Source organism: Pistacia vera, unplaced genomic scaffold (genome assembly GCF_008641045.1).
Source record: "Pistacia vera cultivar Batoury unplaced genomic scaffold, PisVer_v2 Contig301, whole genome shotgun sequence".
NCBI classification, from domain to species: Eukaryota; Viridiplantae; Streptophyta; class Magnoliopsida; order Sapindales; family Anacardiaceae; genus Pistacia; species Pistacia vera.
Genome location: NW_022196115.1, coordinates 354,452 through 371,124, shown reverse-complemented (window position 1 = coordinate 371,124; position 16,673 = coordinate 354,452). Strand labels below are relative to the sequence as shown.

General features: G+C 37.0%; 5 protein-coding genes across 8 annotated transcripts; 3 read left to right on the top strand and 2 right to left on the bottom strand.

Annotated features, from left to right (window-relative positions):
• The first annotated feature begins 77 nt into the window (after positions 1-77).
• On the top strand, positions 78-8,357 carry LOC116135643 (probable acylpyruvase FAHD1, mitochondrial). The gene is made up of 8 exons (XM_031421360.1): positions 78-260; positions 368-533; positions 751-803; positions 1,128-1,190; positions 1,623-1,673; positions 1,787-1,904; positions 2,669-2,799; positions 8,124-8,357. The coding sequence occupies exons 1-7, from the start codon at positions 147-149 to the stop codon at positions 2,782-2,784; spliced, it is 681 nt and encodes a 226-aa protein (XP_031277220.1). The 5' UTR covers positions 78-146; the 3' UTR covers positions 2,785-2,799; positions 8,124-8,357.
• On the bottom strand, positions 2,918-5,185 carry LOC116135640 (epoxide hydrolase A-like). The gene is made up of 3 exons (XM_031421355.1): positions 4,600-5,185; positions 3,744-3,985; positions 2,918-3,446 (listed from the first exon to the last, which is right to left on the bottom strand). The coding sequence occupies exons 1-3, from the start codon at positions 5,068-5,070 to the stop codon at positions 3,200-3,202; spliced, it is 960 nt and encodes a 319-aa protein (XP_031277215.1). The 5' UTR covers positions 5,071-5,185; the 3' UTR covers positions 2,918-3,199.
• A 984-nt stretch (positions 8,358-9,341) lies between the features above and the next one.
• LOC116135639 (epoxide hydrolase A-like) lies at positions 9,342-16,603 on the bottom strand. Of its 2 annotated transcripts, XM_031421353.1 has the most exons (4): positions 15,988-16,603; positions 15,212-15,373; positions 9,760-9,839; positions 9,342-9,469 (listed from the first exon to the last, which is right to left on the bottom strand). In XM_031421353.1, the coding sequence occupies exons 1-4, from the start codon at positions 16,456-16,458 to the stop codon at positions 9,391-9,393; spliced, it is 792 nt and encodes a 263-aa protein (XP_031277213.1). In that variant the 5' UTR covers positions 16,459-16,603; the 3' UTR covers positions 9,342-9,390. The 2 variants fall into 2 exon arrangements, with proteins under 2 accessions (XP_031277213.1, XP_031277212.1); XM_031421352.1 differs by lacking the exons at positions 9,342-9,469; positions 9,760-9,839 and adding an exon at positions 14,314-14,834 and having other exon boundaries at positions 15,132-15,373; positions 15,988-16,505.
• Positions 10,020-11,462, top strand: LOC116135641 (protein GAMETE EXPRESSED 2-like). 3 transcript variants are annotated; one of them, XM_031421358.1, is made up of 5 exons: positions 10,020-10,249; positions 10,394-10,550; positions 10,729-10,799; positions 10,885-10,982; positions 11,060-11,462. In XM_031421358.1, exons 1-5 carry the CDS (start codon positions 10,028-10,030, stop codon positions 11,187-11,189), a joined length of 678 nt encoding a protein of 225 aa, XP_031277218.1. In that variant the 5' UTR covers positions 10,020-10,027; the 3' UTR covers positions 11,190-11,462. The 3 variants fall into 3 exon arrangements, with proteins under 3 accessions (XP_031277218.1, XP_031277217.1, XP_031277216.1); XM_031421357.1 differs by having other exon boundaries at positions 10,636-10,799; positions 11,069-11,457; XM_031421356.1 differs by having other exon boundaries at positions 10,636-10,799; positions 11,060-11,454.
• LOC116135642 (probable acylpyruvase FAHD1, mitochondrial) lies at positions 11,470-14,193 on the top strand. Its single transcript, XM_031421359.1, has 7 exons — positions 11,470-11,652; positions 11,760-11,925; positions 12,143-12,195; positions 12,520-12,582; positions 13,015-13,065; positions 13,179-13,296; positions 14,061-14,193. The coding sequence occupies exons 1-7, from the start codon at positions 11,539-11,541 to the stop codon at positions 14,174-14,176; spliced, it is 681 nt and encodes a 226-aa protein (XP_031277219.1). The 5' UTR covers positions 11,470-11,538; the 3' UTR covers positions 14,177-14,193.
• Positions 16,604-16,673: the final 70 nt, after the last annotated feature.

The window sequence follows — 16,673 nt, the reverse complement described above, 5'->3', positions numbered from 1 at the left end:
ATTAGAAACTAGTGTCCTTGATGGAGACATGGAGTTGGCCGAGACCACAGGGACGTAAACAAAACTCTCTCTCTTTACCTACCCTTTTAGGCTGTTAGATGTATTGGTCAGCTGTTTGAATTACGATCATCGACATTTCTGAAGCGATGGCGACTGCGTTGTCCGGCATGCAAAAGCTCCTCGAAGTAGGCACCAAGATCGTTGCCGTTGGCCGTAACTACGCTGCTCACGCCAAAGAACTCGGTAACGCTGTACCTAAGGTAATTCAGTTTCAGTTTTTTTATTACTTCATAGTTCATAGTTCAATTGTAATCAAATTGTAAATACAGAGATTTATTTTACTGCGTGTAATGTTCATTGTTACCAGGAGCCGGTTTTGTTTCTCAAACCGACGTCGTCTTACCTAGAAAATGGAGGGACCATCGAGGTTCCCCATCCGTTGGATTCACTTCATCATGAGGTGGAGCTTGCCGTCGTGATCGGAAAGAAAGCTCGAGATGTACCTGAAACCACTGCCATGGACTATGTTGGAGGTATTTCTTTAATTATTATTAACTAAGTCGCTTTTCTGTTGATTCATGATTTTTAGATTTATCTTGGTAAGAATTATTATTGCCTTGTATTTGCAAATTATTTGTTGATGATTTTGTTGCAGATTCTATCAATACCTGTTTCCTAATGTTATCTACTAGTTTATTTAGGTTGTGGTTATTGTTCAAGTTTCAAAGTAATAATTTTTTAAGGTTTCAGGCTATGCGTTGGCACTCGATATGACTGCTAGGGAAATACAATCTGCTGCAAAGGTATGAGTTTCTTTTCATCTGGCTTTTTTGGATAAAATGATGGTCCATGTTCCTTTTTATGTTTTTTGAAAAAGAAAAGCCTCAAATTTTTGTGGACAAATGTGTTGATGAACTGTCAAAATCTACAGAAGCATTTGCAGTTGGATTTATTGCCATGCTGTTAAACATAGAAGTCAAGGATTACTTTTATTACAATCCAATATCCTGAGTTGTAATCTGAAGCTTAACAACTTTGCTCTTTGTGCTTTCATTATGCTATGATTGAATGCTTGTTAGCATGCATGAAATATCTTGTTATTGTTGTTTCCTTTGTCCTATTTTCAGTCTGCAGGTCTTCCATGGACAGTGGCGAAGGGACAGGACACCTTCACACCAATTAGCACTGTTGTAAGAAGTTGAACGAAATACTTTTTACATATTTGTGTCTACTGAAATTATATTATGTTCACATTAGTTATGAATCTCAATGGTGAAAATTCTATTTAGAATGATGAGGTGTACTCTTTACCCTAGTTGATGGCCACCAAGAAAAATGAACTTGGCATTAGGTAGCATTTGCAAGGGAAATAACTGCACTTCAAATTTGGCACTGTTCTTTGTTTCCTGAGGTTGTAAAAGGAAGACGGAATCTTCTTCAGATGCTGGTAGGGGCCATTCCCTCTATGGTGCCGGTAATATGTAGTCAATTTGTGGCAACTTGGGGGAAAAGGAGATGAGATTGTAGATAAACTTTATCATCTATAGCTTAATTTTTTGCTTGAAATTTGTTTTACCTAAACATTATCCATAGTTGTTTGACTCTCCTTAACTTTTCTGTAGCTACCAAAGTCAGCATTGCCCGACCCAGACAACGTTGAACTCTGGTTAAAGGTTGTTTGATAATTACTCTTTCCTGATTTGTGTTTTCATGTGGTTTACGAATGCTTTAATTATGTTATCCTTGGTTATTCCCTGGCATCAACTTCAAATGTGTTTCACTGCAGGTGGATGGAGAAGTACGACAGAAGGGCTCCACCAAGGATATGATTTTTAAGATCCCATATCTCATTAGCCACATAAGTTCAATTATGACACTTTTGGAAGGAGATGTCATCTTAACAGGTATTGCAGGATTTTTTGCTTAATTCTATTCATTTAAAGCATACTTTCAGTGAGTGCCAAAAGATATGATTTTCATATTAAACTTGGTATATAGTTGATACTAGGAGTATTCAGTGAGCTTTATATCCCTGTTATTGGACAAGAATCGTGTCTATGATCTTGTTTTATATGGTTGAGGTCCTTCCTCCATTCAAATGCATGATTTTACTTACTGGCCAACGTTAGCTACTTAGGGGAGAAGTCATTTTATTTTGTCTTATTGTGTAGATGAATCTTTGAATCATTCTTTGTGATTGCTAAGAAAATGATTGTTGAGTTTGCAAGGGTGTGGTATCACATTATTGTAGATTTTAAATTACATTCATCTCTCCTCATTTTGAAGATCATATTCCTTGACAATTAAACTTACCTTTTGGGTGATATTTCACTAAAGTAGGGGGAGACTTCTTTGCTTTATAGGGTTTAGGGGTTAGTTACAGTTACAAAACAATTTCACTTCGTTTTGTTTTAACTTTATATAATTCCTTTTCTGAAATTTTGTGAAATGATATTTTGTCTGTTTGCAAACTATATTCAAAGTTTATATTTATATTATTTCTTTCTTTCTCTGTTACATTTTTTTCTCAATCCTTGCATTTTAATTGTTCCTTCTCAACTTGGATAACATTCGACATTGATAAGTCTTCCATCCCCACAAGGGCATGTTAGGTGTAAGAATTAGATTGAGCTTCTGATTTTTTTTGCCATCAATTTTGTTTTTGTAGGCACTCCACCAGGTGTTGGCCCTGTAAAAGTAGGTCAAAAGATAACAGCCGGAATAACAGGCCTCCTGGATGTTCACTTTGATGTTGCAAAACGCAAAAGGCCTGGAAGCGTTTGAGCTTATGGCTCAATGGTTTGTCAGTTGCAGCAAGATATAGCAGTTAGATATCGTGCTTAAGCAACTAAACAATTTGATTAACGATTGAGTTGAAATTGTTTTCCCATCTCCCAAAACAAACAGTCCATAACAATTTCCAAGAGTAAAAAGACACCAATATTACATTCGCATATCATAACGTTCTGAAACATTAGCAATTACACGCCATGGCTTATGATCAAACAACTAGCATTGCACTTACAAGAACAACCCCAACGTAGCATCATAACACGGTAAGCAGATCAAACAATTAACAACTCCCATTGCACTCACAAGAACAACCCAGATGAAGTAATACAAAAAAGGTGCCACACAAGCAGAAGTATGCATGCTCTCGTTGTTTCGGTGAAAAAAGTACTAGAAACCAAATAACTAATCACAGCTTCTGAAAGAAGTTGTATATGTGCTCATTGATCTCATCAGCCCTTTCTTGATTGATGAAGTGACCTACTCCTTCCATTACAACCACTTCCTCTAACAATGGCACATGCCGCTTGAACCCACCTTTGTTTATGTAATCCTTGGTTCCTGGCGCGTTATATGTCAGGTCCAGGTCGCCCACAATGAACTTAACAGGTACCTTTATTTGACTCCCAGTCCAAGGTGCCATAAGTTCCCAGTTCCTGCAGCAACAAACAGAAGTAAACAAGATTGACAATGCCATAAATTGAGGGGAAGAACACCGCAAGATAATCAAACAAAACACTAATGCAAAGGGCCTTTTTTGATAAGATATATTTGTGCCAGATTGCATTATGGTTTTGATCTCCTTAAGTATTGGAAATCATCTACTTATATTGGTATCCATAAGCAAAACATATTTAGCTACTCATCTGAATTTCAAGCTCAATCAAATAGCTTTATCTTACACTGACAAAATTCAAATATGCAGTTGTCACTCAAATTGGAAGGAGACATACGTGTTTATATTACGGTAATAGTTCACCCCTCCAGTAAAGCCTTTCTTCTCAAATTTGTCGGTGTAGTATTTAACATCATCCTCTGATAGCCAAGAGGGCAAAATAATTTCAGCATCTGAGGGACGTTCAAATCCTTTGCCTTTAGGTAAATAAAGAGGACCAGGTGTCCTGTATGTTAAGAATTCCCTGAGAACTCTCTCAGTACCAATCTGTGCAAATTCAGCTTCTATATCACCAGGCTCCTACAATTTCATAAAGAAATCAGTTCATTACGACAGCTATTTTGATGTTATCAAAATCCAAAATTGTGTCTATGATTGATAATCATCAGTGAATGAATTGATTTAGAACCTCCAGCTACAGGGCAAAATGTTTTGGCATGGTATGGAATCAGAGTTGCTACAACCGTCAAACTATTTTGGAACAAATAAACAATTTAAGTGTACAGTCAACAAGATCAATCGAATCTATGATTAATAAATATAAACTTTTAACTTTATCTTTCACATGCTCAAACTAAAGATTCCATATTTCCATTACATGTGCAAGATGCTGTGTTCAATGAACTCTACTTCAAACATACTAAAATAATCAGTTCAAATAGTAGAATTCTGAACCTAAGAGCAATAAGATATTCATTATTTTAAAATATCTATACAGAGCACTAAAATTCATGTTGTTTCAGTAAAGATCAGATGAAACATTAAAGATGAAAGCTAAAAAAAAAAAAAAAAATCAAAGATCGAAACTTTGCAATATATCCACCATTTGTTGATAGCTTAATGAGCAGAAGAATCAAAAACCGAATAGCCAACTAGAACAATTACAAAACTAAAAGATTAGCTTAAAAATGAACCTGAAATCTGACGATGTAATAATCATCACCATGAAAAGCTTTCAAACCCTCAAGTGGCTTCCTATTGGGATTCCTGGGATTAAACACAACACTCATGTTGACCAAAGCTTTGACTTTATCCGGTCTAAACAAACACAAGTACCAAGCAATAAGAGCACCCCAATCATGGCCCACCACGAACACCTTGTCCTGGTCGGGGGCGACAACGTCGAGGAGTGCGATGAGGTCTCCCACCACGTGGAAACACGTGTAACTCGTGACAGAAGGCGGGGCGTCTGTGTCACCGAAGCCACGTAGATCCGGAGCCATGGCTCGGTAGCCAAGTGAAGCCAAGGCCGTGATCTGGTGGCGCCAGGAGTACCACAGTTCGGGAAAGCCATGAATGAAGAGAATGAGTGGACCTTCGCCTTTCTCTGCCACGTGCATGTTTAAGCCATTGACGTTCACTATTCTGTGCTGTATCTCTTCCATTTGAGTTCAGTTGAGTTGTAGATGTTGGAGAACTTGAAAGTTGTGGTTTGTAGTGGTGATGGTCAGTTTACTAGTAGAAAGCGAATATATGCTACGTGTGAATGGAAAATAAATGAACAATAATGCTTGAGTTACCGATAAAGGTACCGATTTGACATACTGATTAAGTTAAAATTTGAGATTTTGAGAATTGGGCAAGTGCATCGGTATGTGAAAATCGGTAATTTACTCGGTAAACGTAGTATTACTGATAAATGAAAGCCATGGTGACAATAAAGCGATAGTGTGATACTGAATTATGACTGTTTGGGTCCTTTATGAAAAGCCGAAAAATGATTCTTATAAATGGTAATTCTGTCCACCAACTTCAAAGGATAAGATAAAGTTTTGGTTTTAATGTGTTTGTAATTTATAACAACGTGAGTCACGAAAAGGAACAGGTGGGGTGACATTTCAGCTTTGTTTCATACGGTAAACGACATTTTCCCACCCAAATAATTGCCTAATGACATTTTTCCGCTTATGAATTTTTAAAATATCACTTTACTATCCAAGTACAATTCTATTAGTAAATTTTGTTGTAAAGAAAGGTTGGATGGTCAGTTAACATTTTTCATTCAAAATCAAAATTTAAACTTCCACTTTGTTGAGAAAACAGCGAACGGTGAAGGAGAGCAACAATTCACGGTCGACGAATGGCGAGTAACCAATTGTCGAAGTTTGAAGGGTTTTGAAGAGGGGAGGTTGGAGGTTGAAAGGGTGGTGGAAGATTGGATTTTGGCCACCAGAATCAGGTGAAATTGGCACAAAAACAGTGAAACCTATGTGGTCGAGAGCGTTGAACGACATGTAATTGGCTTTCAAAAGGTTGGCGTTTTGGAGATGAGAGGCCAATGAGTTGATTGGTGGTCTCAAAAGTGATTTCTGACGTCAAAAGTAGTCAAAAAATGCCAAGAATCGCGTGAACCAACAATGAGTGGTGGCAGGCGAATGGAGGGCTTCGATGGATGGGAGTGGGAGGGGTTTTGATGAGGGATTCATGGGGAGTGTTTTGGTGGTGGTTGGAGGCCTAATGGCACACGACTCAAGCTAAAATGGCTTGAAAACGGCGTGGCGTGAGTCACGGGAAATCGACCATTTTCCAATGTCGTCGATCTCCCTTACCACCACCAAAATACTCTTGTCACCTCCCTCGCCAAAACCTACTTCCATCCCACCCTTGTCTCAACCATTTCTCAGCCGTCAGCTCAATTAGTTTTTCCAGAATACTTTGATGTAAAATCCAATATCTGAGTTGTAATCTGAGCTTAACAACTTTGCTCTTTGTGCTTTCATTATGCTACGATTGACTGCTTGTTAGCATGCATGAATATTCTGTTAATGTTGTTTCCTTTGTCCTATTTTCAGTCTGCAGGTCTTCCATGGACGTGGCGAAGGGACAGGACACCTTCACACCAATTAGCACTGTTGTAAGAAGTTAAACGAAATACTTTTTACATATTTTGTCTACTGAATTATATTATTGTTCACATTAGTTATGAATCTCAATGGTGAAAATTCTATTTAGAATGAGGTGTACTCTTTACCCTAGTTGATGGCCACCAAGAAAAATGAACTTGGCATTAGGTAGCATTTGCAAGGGAAATAACGCACTTCAAATTTGGCACTGTTCTTTGTTTCCTGAGGTTGTAAAAGGAAGACGGAATCTTCTTAAGATGCTGGTAGGGGCCATTCCCTCTATGGTGCCGGTAATATGTAGTCAATTTGTGGCAACTGGGGGAAAAGTAGATGAATTGTAGATAACCTTTATCATCTATGGCTTAATCTTTTGCTTGAAATTTGTTTTACCTAAACATTATCCATAGTTTGTTTGACCTCCCTTAACTTTTCTGTAGCTACCAAAGTCAGCATTGCCCGACCCAACAACGTTGAACTCTGGTTAAAGGTTGTTTGATAATTACTCTTTCCTTTTGTGTTTTCATGTGGTTTACGAATGCTTTAATTATGTTATCCTTGGTTATTCCCTGGCATCAACTTCAAATGTGTTTCACTGCAGGTGGATGGAGAAGTACGACAGAAGGGCTCCACCAAGGATATGATTTTTAAGATCCCATATCTCATTAGCCACATAAGTTCAATTATGACACTTTTGGAAGAGATGTCATCTTAACGTTATTGCAGGATTTTTTGCTTAATTCATTCATTTAAGCGTACTTTCACTGAGTGCCAAAAGATATGATTTTCATATTAAACTTGGTATATAGTTGATACTAGGAGTATTCAGTGAGCTTTATATCCCTGTTATTGGACAAGAATCGTGTCTATGATCTTGTTTTATTGTGTTAGGTCCTTCCTCCATTCAAATGCATGATTTTACTTACTGGTCAACGTTAGCTACTTAGGGGAGAAGTCATTCATTTTGTCTTATTGTGTAGATGAATCTTTGAATCATTCTTTGTGATTGCTAAGAAAATGATTGTTGAGTTTGCAAGGGTGTGGTATCACACTTATTGTAGATTTTAAATTACATTCATCTCTCCCATTTTGAGAGCATATTCCTTGACATTAACTTACCTTTGGGTGATATTTCACTAAAGTGGGGGAGACTTCTTTGCTTTATAGGGTTTAGGGTTAGTTACAGTTACAAAACAATTTCACTTCGTTTTGTTTTAACTTTATATAATTCCTTTTCTGAATTTTTGTGAAATGATATTTTGTCTGTTTGCAAACTATATTCAAAGTTTATATTTATATTATTTCTTTCTTTCTCTGTTACATTTTTTTCTCAATCCTTGCATTTTAATTGTTCCTTCTCAACTTGGATAACATTCGACATTGATAAGTCTTCCATCCCCACAAGGCATGTTAGGTGTAAGAATTAGTTGAGCTTCTGATTTTTTTTTTGCCATCAATTTTGTTTTGTAGGCACTCCACCATGTTGGCCCTGTAAAGTAGGTCAAAAGATAACAGCCGGAATAACAGGCCTCCTGGATGTTCACTTTGATGTTGCAAAACGCAAAAGGCCTGGAAGCGTTTGAGCTTATGGCTCAATGGTACATTAAATTTTGTCAGTTGCAGCAAGATATAGCAGTTGGATTGGAATTTGTTTGTTTTTTCGCAAAGGGCTGAGGCAGGAATTGTATCCATGGTTGGAGGAAGCATTGTTCTGTTTAGTTGACTGTTTTGAGCGCTGGAAGCAAACATCAAGAGCACAATTGAATTGCACCTAATAATGGGGTCGTGGCTTTTCTAAGAAGGGAGGACATCTATTTAAAAAAAAAAAAAAATTCATTCAGATGAGAAATTAATAATGTATCTGATATCACTTTTAGACTTGATGTGGGAATTTATAAAGCAGTTATCAATAGTCAATGCGAACACTATTCGATCTTGGGTTATTTATTTTAGAATAATGCTACACTTTCCAGATGAATTCTCAAATTTTATGATCTCAAAGGATGTGTCGTTTTTTCGACGTATAAACCGGAGAATTGAGATAGTAAATGATATATCACATTACCTAAGATTAACACATTCCTTGGAGTTGGATAGGAAATTTGAAATTTTATTCTCTTGGATTTAGAAGGCCCAGACACACACACTGCTGATATTGCTCTAGAAAACCTCTTTTAATTTTTGTGATCACTAAAGTGTAATCTTTTGTGAAATTTTTAATTGGGTAAGAGTTTTAATAGTCTCTCTATTAATATGTGGGAGACTTGAATTCAAAAATTCGTAAAATCTTTTATTTATTTATTTTTTTTTTACTATCAAGTTACTCCACGCATATTTCATTAGATAACATGCTTAAGCAACTAAACAATTTGATTAACGATTGATTAAATTGTTTTCCCTCTCCCAAAACAAACAGTCCATAACAATTCCAAGAGTAAAAAGACACCAATATTCATTCCATATCATAACGTTCTGAAACATTAGCAATTACACGCCATGGCTTATGATCAAACAACTAGCATTGCACTTACAAGAACAACCCCAACGTAGCATCATAACACGGTAGCAGATCAAACAATTAACAACTCCCATTGCACTCACAAGAACAACCCAGATGAGTAATACAAAAAGGTGCCACACAAGCAGAAGTATGCATGCTCCGTTGTTTCGGTGAAAAAAGTACATAGAAACCAATAACTAATCACAGCTTCTGAAAGAAGTTGTATATGTGCTCATTGATCTCATCAGCCTTCTTGATTGATGAAGTGACCTACTCCTTCCATTACAACCACTTCCTCTAACAATGGCACATGCCGCTTGAACCCCCTTTGTTTATGTAATCCTTGGTTCCTGGCGCGTTATATGTCAGGTCCAGGTCGCCCACATGAACTTAACAGGTACCTTTATTTGACTCCCAGTCCAAGGTGCCATAAGTTCCCAGTTCCTGCAGCAACAACAGAAGTAAACAAGATTGAATGCCATAAATTGAGGGGAAACACCGCAAGATAATCAAACAAACACTAATGCAAAGGGCCTTTTTTGATAAGATATATTGTGCCAGATTGCATTATGGTTTTGATCTCCTTAAGTATTGGAAATCATCTACTTATATGGGTATCCATAAGCAAAACATATTTAGCTACTCATCTGAATTTCAAGCTCAATCAAATAGCTTTATCATACACTGACAAAATTCAAATATGCAGTTGTCACTCAAATTGGAAGGAGACATACATGTTTATATTACGGTAATAGTTCACCCCTCCAGTAAAGCCTTTCTTCTCAAATTTGTCGGTGTAGTATTTAACATCATCCTCTGATAGCCAAGAGGGCAAATAATTTCAGCATCTGATGGACAAAAAAATGCATACAAATCATGTTATTGACTTTCCAATACAAAAATTTTCAACGATGTAAAAAATTGAATACAAGTTTTTACCACAAATCTTAAGAGTGTAATATCTGTTTGGTGGGCTGTATGTCAGGCGGTGCATCTCACTTCATGGTCGCATTTTCCATGGAAGTCAGTGATGGATTATTGCTAACCAGTCTACCAGCTGAGCTCATCAATGAAACTGAACTGAAGCTAAAGGACAGTTATCTATGGCAACCTCTTCAGACGTATGTTACTATCTCAAAACATTTTAAGGTCCAAGCCAGTGGAATTAGATTCCGGGCAACAGTAGATAATTGCAATACTGTAATGCAACAACTCTTTTATCATGTGAGTAAGCTTCTTTTGTTTTGAAATTTAAGAAGAATTAAGGTTGCTATGTTAATGAATAATTTGAATACATGCTTGGCAGACACATTCACATTATTTTTTCGAAGCGAAATCTGGTTAAAATTGTTTTGGTTCTTTGTATAGGGTGAGGAACATAACGTCGTTTTGACTGTGAAAGTGAACGATATGGGGCACTATGGTTGTTATCCAGACTGTGCTGAAAAATTCTTCGTGCCTCTACAAGCAGAGGCTACTGTAAATTTGATCAGAAGAAGACCAATGAGTTCATTGGTAGCTCATAGTAAGTGACAAATCAACATATCAGTCATAGATGACTTAGATTTTTGCGATTACTAAACTCTTGTCAATTTTACTCTTGTGTACAGCCCTAGGATCAGCTATAGTCATTGAATTTATTATGGTGCTTTTTCTTGGAGTTCTGCTTCTTTTCTTTACATGCAAATGTGCAATTCTTCTAGTGAATGAGAGAAGGGGCCGCCACAACAAAAACTCAGAGCTTTCTGAGATGCAGAGTTCCAAAAAAGAAACCGTAAGTGTGCCATATATTTCTTCTGAATCCATTTCCATTTATTCATTGAATTTATTAACTATAAGCTTATTCATATATTATGCAGTCAAGAACAAATCTACCAGCGGATGAGACATCTTACTTCACTGGCTGTTGCTCAACCTCCTTCATGTACAGCAATCCACCTTTTAGCTTTCGCCAGCGGTAACTTTTCAAACTCGAAAACAATTCAAAAATTGCAATTGAATTCGGCTTAGCTTTACTAATGTTTCTTTTATCAGAATTTCCAGGTCCTGCCGTGGCAATGAGGGCGGAGAATTAGTTAAGGACATAACTCATCCCTCTGAAGCTTCTGGCGATGAGTCTCTGCATAGCCTCATGCCACTTTCTATAGAAAAAGCAGCAGACTGAAACAATTGTAAAATCTTAAATTTTTTTGAAGTAAATAGAATTTTCATTTGATAATTATTCAAGGATCTTTCAAATTGGGCTTGTACCCTATGTAGCTTCTTTTAACGATTTCATTATTTTGTAGAAGAGTATTTTCGTCATTTCAGTATAATTTTCAAGTCAATTAATAATGGTATGCAAAGTCAAAAGACTAAACTGACAGTATTAGAAACTAGTGTCCTTGATGGAGACATGGAGTTGGCCGAGACCACAGGGACGTAAACAAAACTCTCTCTCTTTACCTACCCTTTTAGGCTGTTAGATGTATTGGTCAGCTGTTTGAATTACGATCATCGACATTTCTGAAGCGATGGCGACTGCGTTGTCCGGCATGCAAAAGCTCCTCGAAGTAGGCACCAAGATCGTTGCCGTTGGCCGTAACTACGCTGCTCACGCCAAAGAACTCGGTAACGCTGTACCTAAGGTAATTCAGTTTCAGTTTTTTTATTACTTCATAGTTCATAGTTCAATTGTAATCAAATTGTAAATACAGAGATTTATTTTACTGCGTGTAATGTTCATTGTTACCAGGAGCCGGTTTTGTTTCTCAAACCGACGTCGTCTTACCTAGAAAATGGAGGGACCATCGAGGTTCCCCATCCGTTGGATTCACTTCATCATGAGGTGGAGCTTGCCGTCGTGATCGGAAAGAAAGCTCGAGATGTACCTGAAACCACTGCCATGGACTATGTTGGAGGTATTTCTTTAATTATTATTAACTAAGTCGCTTTTCTGTTGATTCATGATTTTTAGATTTATCTTGGTAAGAATTATTATTGCCTTGTATTTGCAAATTATTTGTTGATGATTTTGTTGCAGATTCTATCAATACCTGTTTCCTAATGTTATCTACTAGTTTATTTAGGTTGTGGTTATTGTTCAAGTTTCAAAGTAATAATTTTTTAAGGTTTCAGGCTATGCGTTGGCACTCGATATGACTGCTAGGGAAATACAATCTGCTGCAAAGGTATGAGTTTCTTTTCATCTGGCTTTTTTGGATAAAATGATGGTCCATGTTCCTTTTTATGTTTTTTGAAAAAGAAAAGCCTCAAATTTTTGTGGACAAATGTGTTGATGAACTGTCAAAATCTACAGAAGCATTTGCAGTTGGATTTATTGCCATGCTGTTAAACATAGAAGTCAAGGATTACTTTTATTACAATCCAATATCCTGAGTTGTAATCTGAAGCTTAACAACTTTGCTCTTTGTGCTTTCATTATGCTATGATTGAATGCTTGTTAGCATGCATGAAATATCTTGTTATTGTTGTTTCCTTTGTCCTATTTTCAGTCTGCAGGTCTTCCATGGACAGTGGCGAAGGGACAGGACACCTTCACACCAATTAGCACTGTTGTAAGAAGTTGAACGAAATACTTTTTACATATTTGTGTCTACTGAAATTATATTATGTTCACATTAGTTATGAATCTCAATGGTGAAAATTCTATTTAGAATGATGAGGTGTACTCTTTACCCTAGTTGATGGCCACCAAGAAAAATGAACTTGGCATTAGGTAGCATTTGCAAGGGAAATAACTGCACTTCAAATTTGGCACTGTTCTTTGTTTCCTGAGGTTGTAAAAGGAAGACGGAATCTTCTTCAGATGCTGGTAGGGGCCATTCCCTCTATGGTGCCGGTAATATGTAGTCAATTTGTGGCAACTTGGGGGAAAAGGAGATGAGATTGTAGATAAACTTTATCATCTATAGCTTAATTTTTTGCTTGAAATTTGTTTTACCTAAACATTATCCATAGTTGTTTGACTCTCCTTAACTTTTCTGTAGCTACCAAAGTCAGCATTGCCCGACCCAGACAACGTTGAACTCTGGTTAAAGGTTGTTTGATAATTACTCTTTCCTGATTTGTGTTTTCATGTGGTTTACGAATGCTTTAATTATGTTATCCTTGGTTATTCCCTGGCATCAACTTCAAATGTGTTTCACTGCAGGTGGATGGAGAAGTACGACAGAAGGGCTCCACCAAGGATATGATTTTTAAGATCCCATATCTCATTAGCCACATAAGTTCAATTATGACACTTTTGGAAGGAGATGTCATCTTAACAGGTATTGCAGGATTTTTTGCTTAATTCTATTCATTTAAAGCATACTTTCAGTGAGTGCCAAAAGATATGATTTTCATATTAAACTTGGTATATAGTTGATACTAGGAGTATTCAGTGAGCTTTATATCCCTGTTATTGGACAAGAATCGTGTCTATGATCTTGTTTTATATGGTTGAGGTCCTTCCTCCATTCAAATGCATGATTTTACTTACTGGCCAACGTTAGCTACTTAGGGGAGAAGTCATTTTATTTTGTCTTATTGTGTAGATGAATCTTTGAATCATTCTTTGTGATTGCTAAGAAAATGATTGTTGAGTTTGCAAGGGTGTGGTATCACATTATTGTAGATTTTAAATTACATTCATCTCTCCTCATTTTGAAGATCATATTCCTTGACAATTAAACTTACCTTTTGGGTGATATTTCACTAAAGTAGGGGGAGACTTCTTTGCTTTATAGGGTTTAGGGGTTAGTTACAGTTACAAAACAATTTCACTTCGTTTTGTTTTAACTTTATATAATTCCTTTTCTGAAATTTTGTGAAATGATATTTTGTCTGTTTGCAAACTATATTCAAAGTTTATATTTATATTATTTCTTTCTTTCTCTGTTACATTTTTTTCTCAATCCTTGCATTTTAATTGTTCCTTCTCAACTTGGATAACATTCGACATTGATAAGTCTTCCATCCCCACAAGGGCATGTTAGGTGTAAGAATTAGATTGAGCTTCTGATTTTTTTTGCCATCAATTTTGTTTTTGTAGGCACTCCACCAGGTGTTGGCCCTGTAAAAGTAGGTCAAAAGATAACAGCCGGAATAACAGGCCTCCTGGATGTTCACTTTGATGTTGCAAAACGCAAAAGGCCTGGAAGCGTTTGAGCTTATGGCTCAATGGTTTGTCAGTTGCAGCAAGATATAGCAGTTAGATATCGTGCTTAAGCAACTAAACAATTTGATTAACGATTGAGTTGAAATTGTTTTCCCATCTCCCAAAACAGTCCATAACAATTTCCAAGAGTAAAAAGACACCAACATTATATTCGCATATCATAACGTTCTGAAACATTAGCAATTACACGCCATGGCTTATGATCAAACAACTAGCATTGCACTTACAAGAACAACCCCAACGTAGTATCATAACACGGTGAGCAGATCAAACAATTAACAACTCCCATTGCACTCACAAGAACAACCCAGATGAAGTAATACAAAAACGGTGCCACACAAGCAGAAGTATGCATGCTCTCGTTGTTTCGGTGAAAAAAGTAATAGAAACCAAATAACTAATCACAGCTTCTGAAAGAAGTTGTATATGTGCTCATTGATCTCATCAGCCCTTTCTTGATTGATGAAGTGACCTACTCCTTCCATTACAACCACTTCCTCTAACAATGGCACATGCCGCTTGAACCCACCTTTGTTTATGTAATCCTTGGTTCCTGGCGCGTTATATGTCAGGTCCAGGTCGCCCACAATGAACTTAACAGGTACCTTTATTTGACTCCCAGTCCAAGGTGCCATAAGTTCCCAGTTCCTGCAGCAACAAACAGAAGTAAACAAGATTGACAATGCCATAAATTGAGGGGAAGAACACCGCAAGATAATCAAACAAAACACTAATGCAAAGGGCCTTTTTTGATAAGATATATTTGTGCCAGATTGCATTATGGTTTTGATCTCCTTAAGTATTGGAAATCATCTACTTATATTGGTATCCATAAGCAAAACATATTTAGCTACTCATCTGAATTTCAAGCTCAATCAAATAGCTTTATCTTACACTGACAAAATTCAAATATGCAGTTGTCACTCAAATTGGAAGGAGACATACGTGTTTATATTACGGTAATAGTTCACCCCTCCAGTAAAGCCTTTCTTCTCAAATTTGTCGGTGTAGTATTTAACATCATCCTCTGATAGCCAAGAGGGCAAAATAATTTCAGCATCTGAGGGACGTTCAAATCCTTTGCCTTTAGGTAAATAAAGAGGACCAGGTGTCCTGTATGTTAAGAATTCCCTGAGAACTCTCTCAGTACCAATCTGTGCAAATTCAGCTTCTATATCACCAGGCTCCTACAATTTCATAAAGAAATCAGTTCATTACGACAGCTATTTTGATGTTATCAAAATCCAAAATTGTGTCTATGATTGATAATCATCAGTGAATGAATTGATTTAGAACCTCCAGCTACAGGGCAAAATGTTTTGGCATGGTATGGAATCAGAGTTGCTACAACCGTCAAACTATTTTGGAACAAATAAACAATTTAAGTGTACAGTCAACAAGATCAATCGAATCTATGATTAATAAATATAAACTTTTAACTTTATCTTTCACATGCTCAAACTAAAGATTCCATATTTCCATTACATGTGCAAGATGCTGTGTTCAATGAACTCTACTTCAAACATACTAAAATAATCAGTTCAAATAGTAGAATTCTGAACCTAAGAGCAATAAGATATTCATTATTTTAAAATATCTATACAGAGCACTAAAATTCATGTTGTTTCAGTAAAGATCAGATGAAACATTAAAGATGAAAGCTAAAAAAAAAAAAAAAAATCAAAGATCGAAACTTTGCAATATATCCACCATTTGTTGATAGCTTAATGAGCAGAAGAATCAAAAACCGAATAGCCAACTAGAACAATTACAAAACTAAAAGATTAGCTTAAAAATGAACCTGAAATCTGACGATGTAATAATCATCACCATGAAAAGCTTTCAAACCCTCAAGTGGCTTCCTATTGGGATTCCTGGGATTAAACACAACACTCATGTTGACCAAAGCTTTGACTTTATCCGGTCTAAACAAACACAAGTACCAAGCAATAAGAGCACCCCAATCATGGCCCACCACGAACACCTTGTCCTGGTCGGGGGCGACAACGTCGAGGAGTGCGATGAGGTCTCCCACCACGTGGAAACACGTGTAACTCGTGACAGAAGGCGGGGCGTCTGTGTCACCGAAGCCACGTAGATCCGGAGCCATGGCTCGGTAGCCAAGTGAAGCCAAGGCCGTGATCTGGTGGCGCCAGGAGTACCACAGTTCGGGAAAGCCATGAATGAAGAGAATGAGTGGACCTTCGCCTTTCTCTGCCACGTGCATGTTTAAGCCATTGACGTTCACTATTCTGTGCTGTATCTCTTCCATTTGAGTTCAGTTGAGTCGTCGATGTTGGAGAACTTGAAAGTTGTGGTTTGTAGTGGTGATGGTCAGTTTACTAGTAGAAAGCGAATATATGCTACGTGTGAATGGAAAATAAAATGAAAGCCATGGTGACAATAAGGTGATGGTGTGATACTGAATTATGTCTGTTTTTGGTTCTTTATGAAAAGCCGACAAATGATTCTTATTGTATATGATAA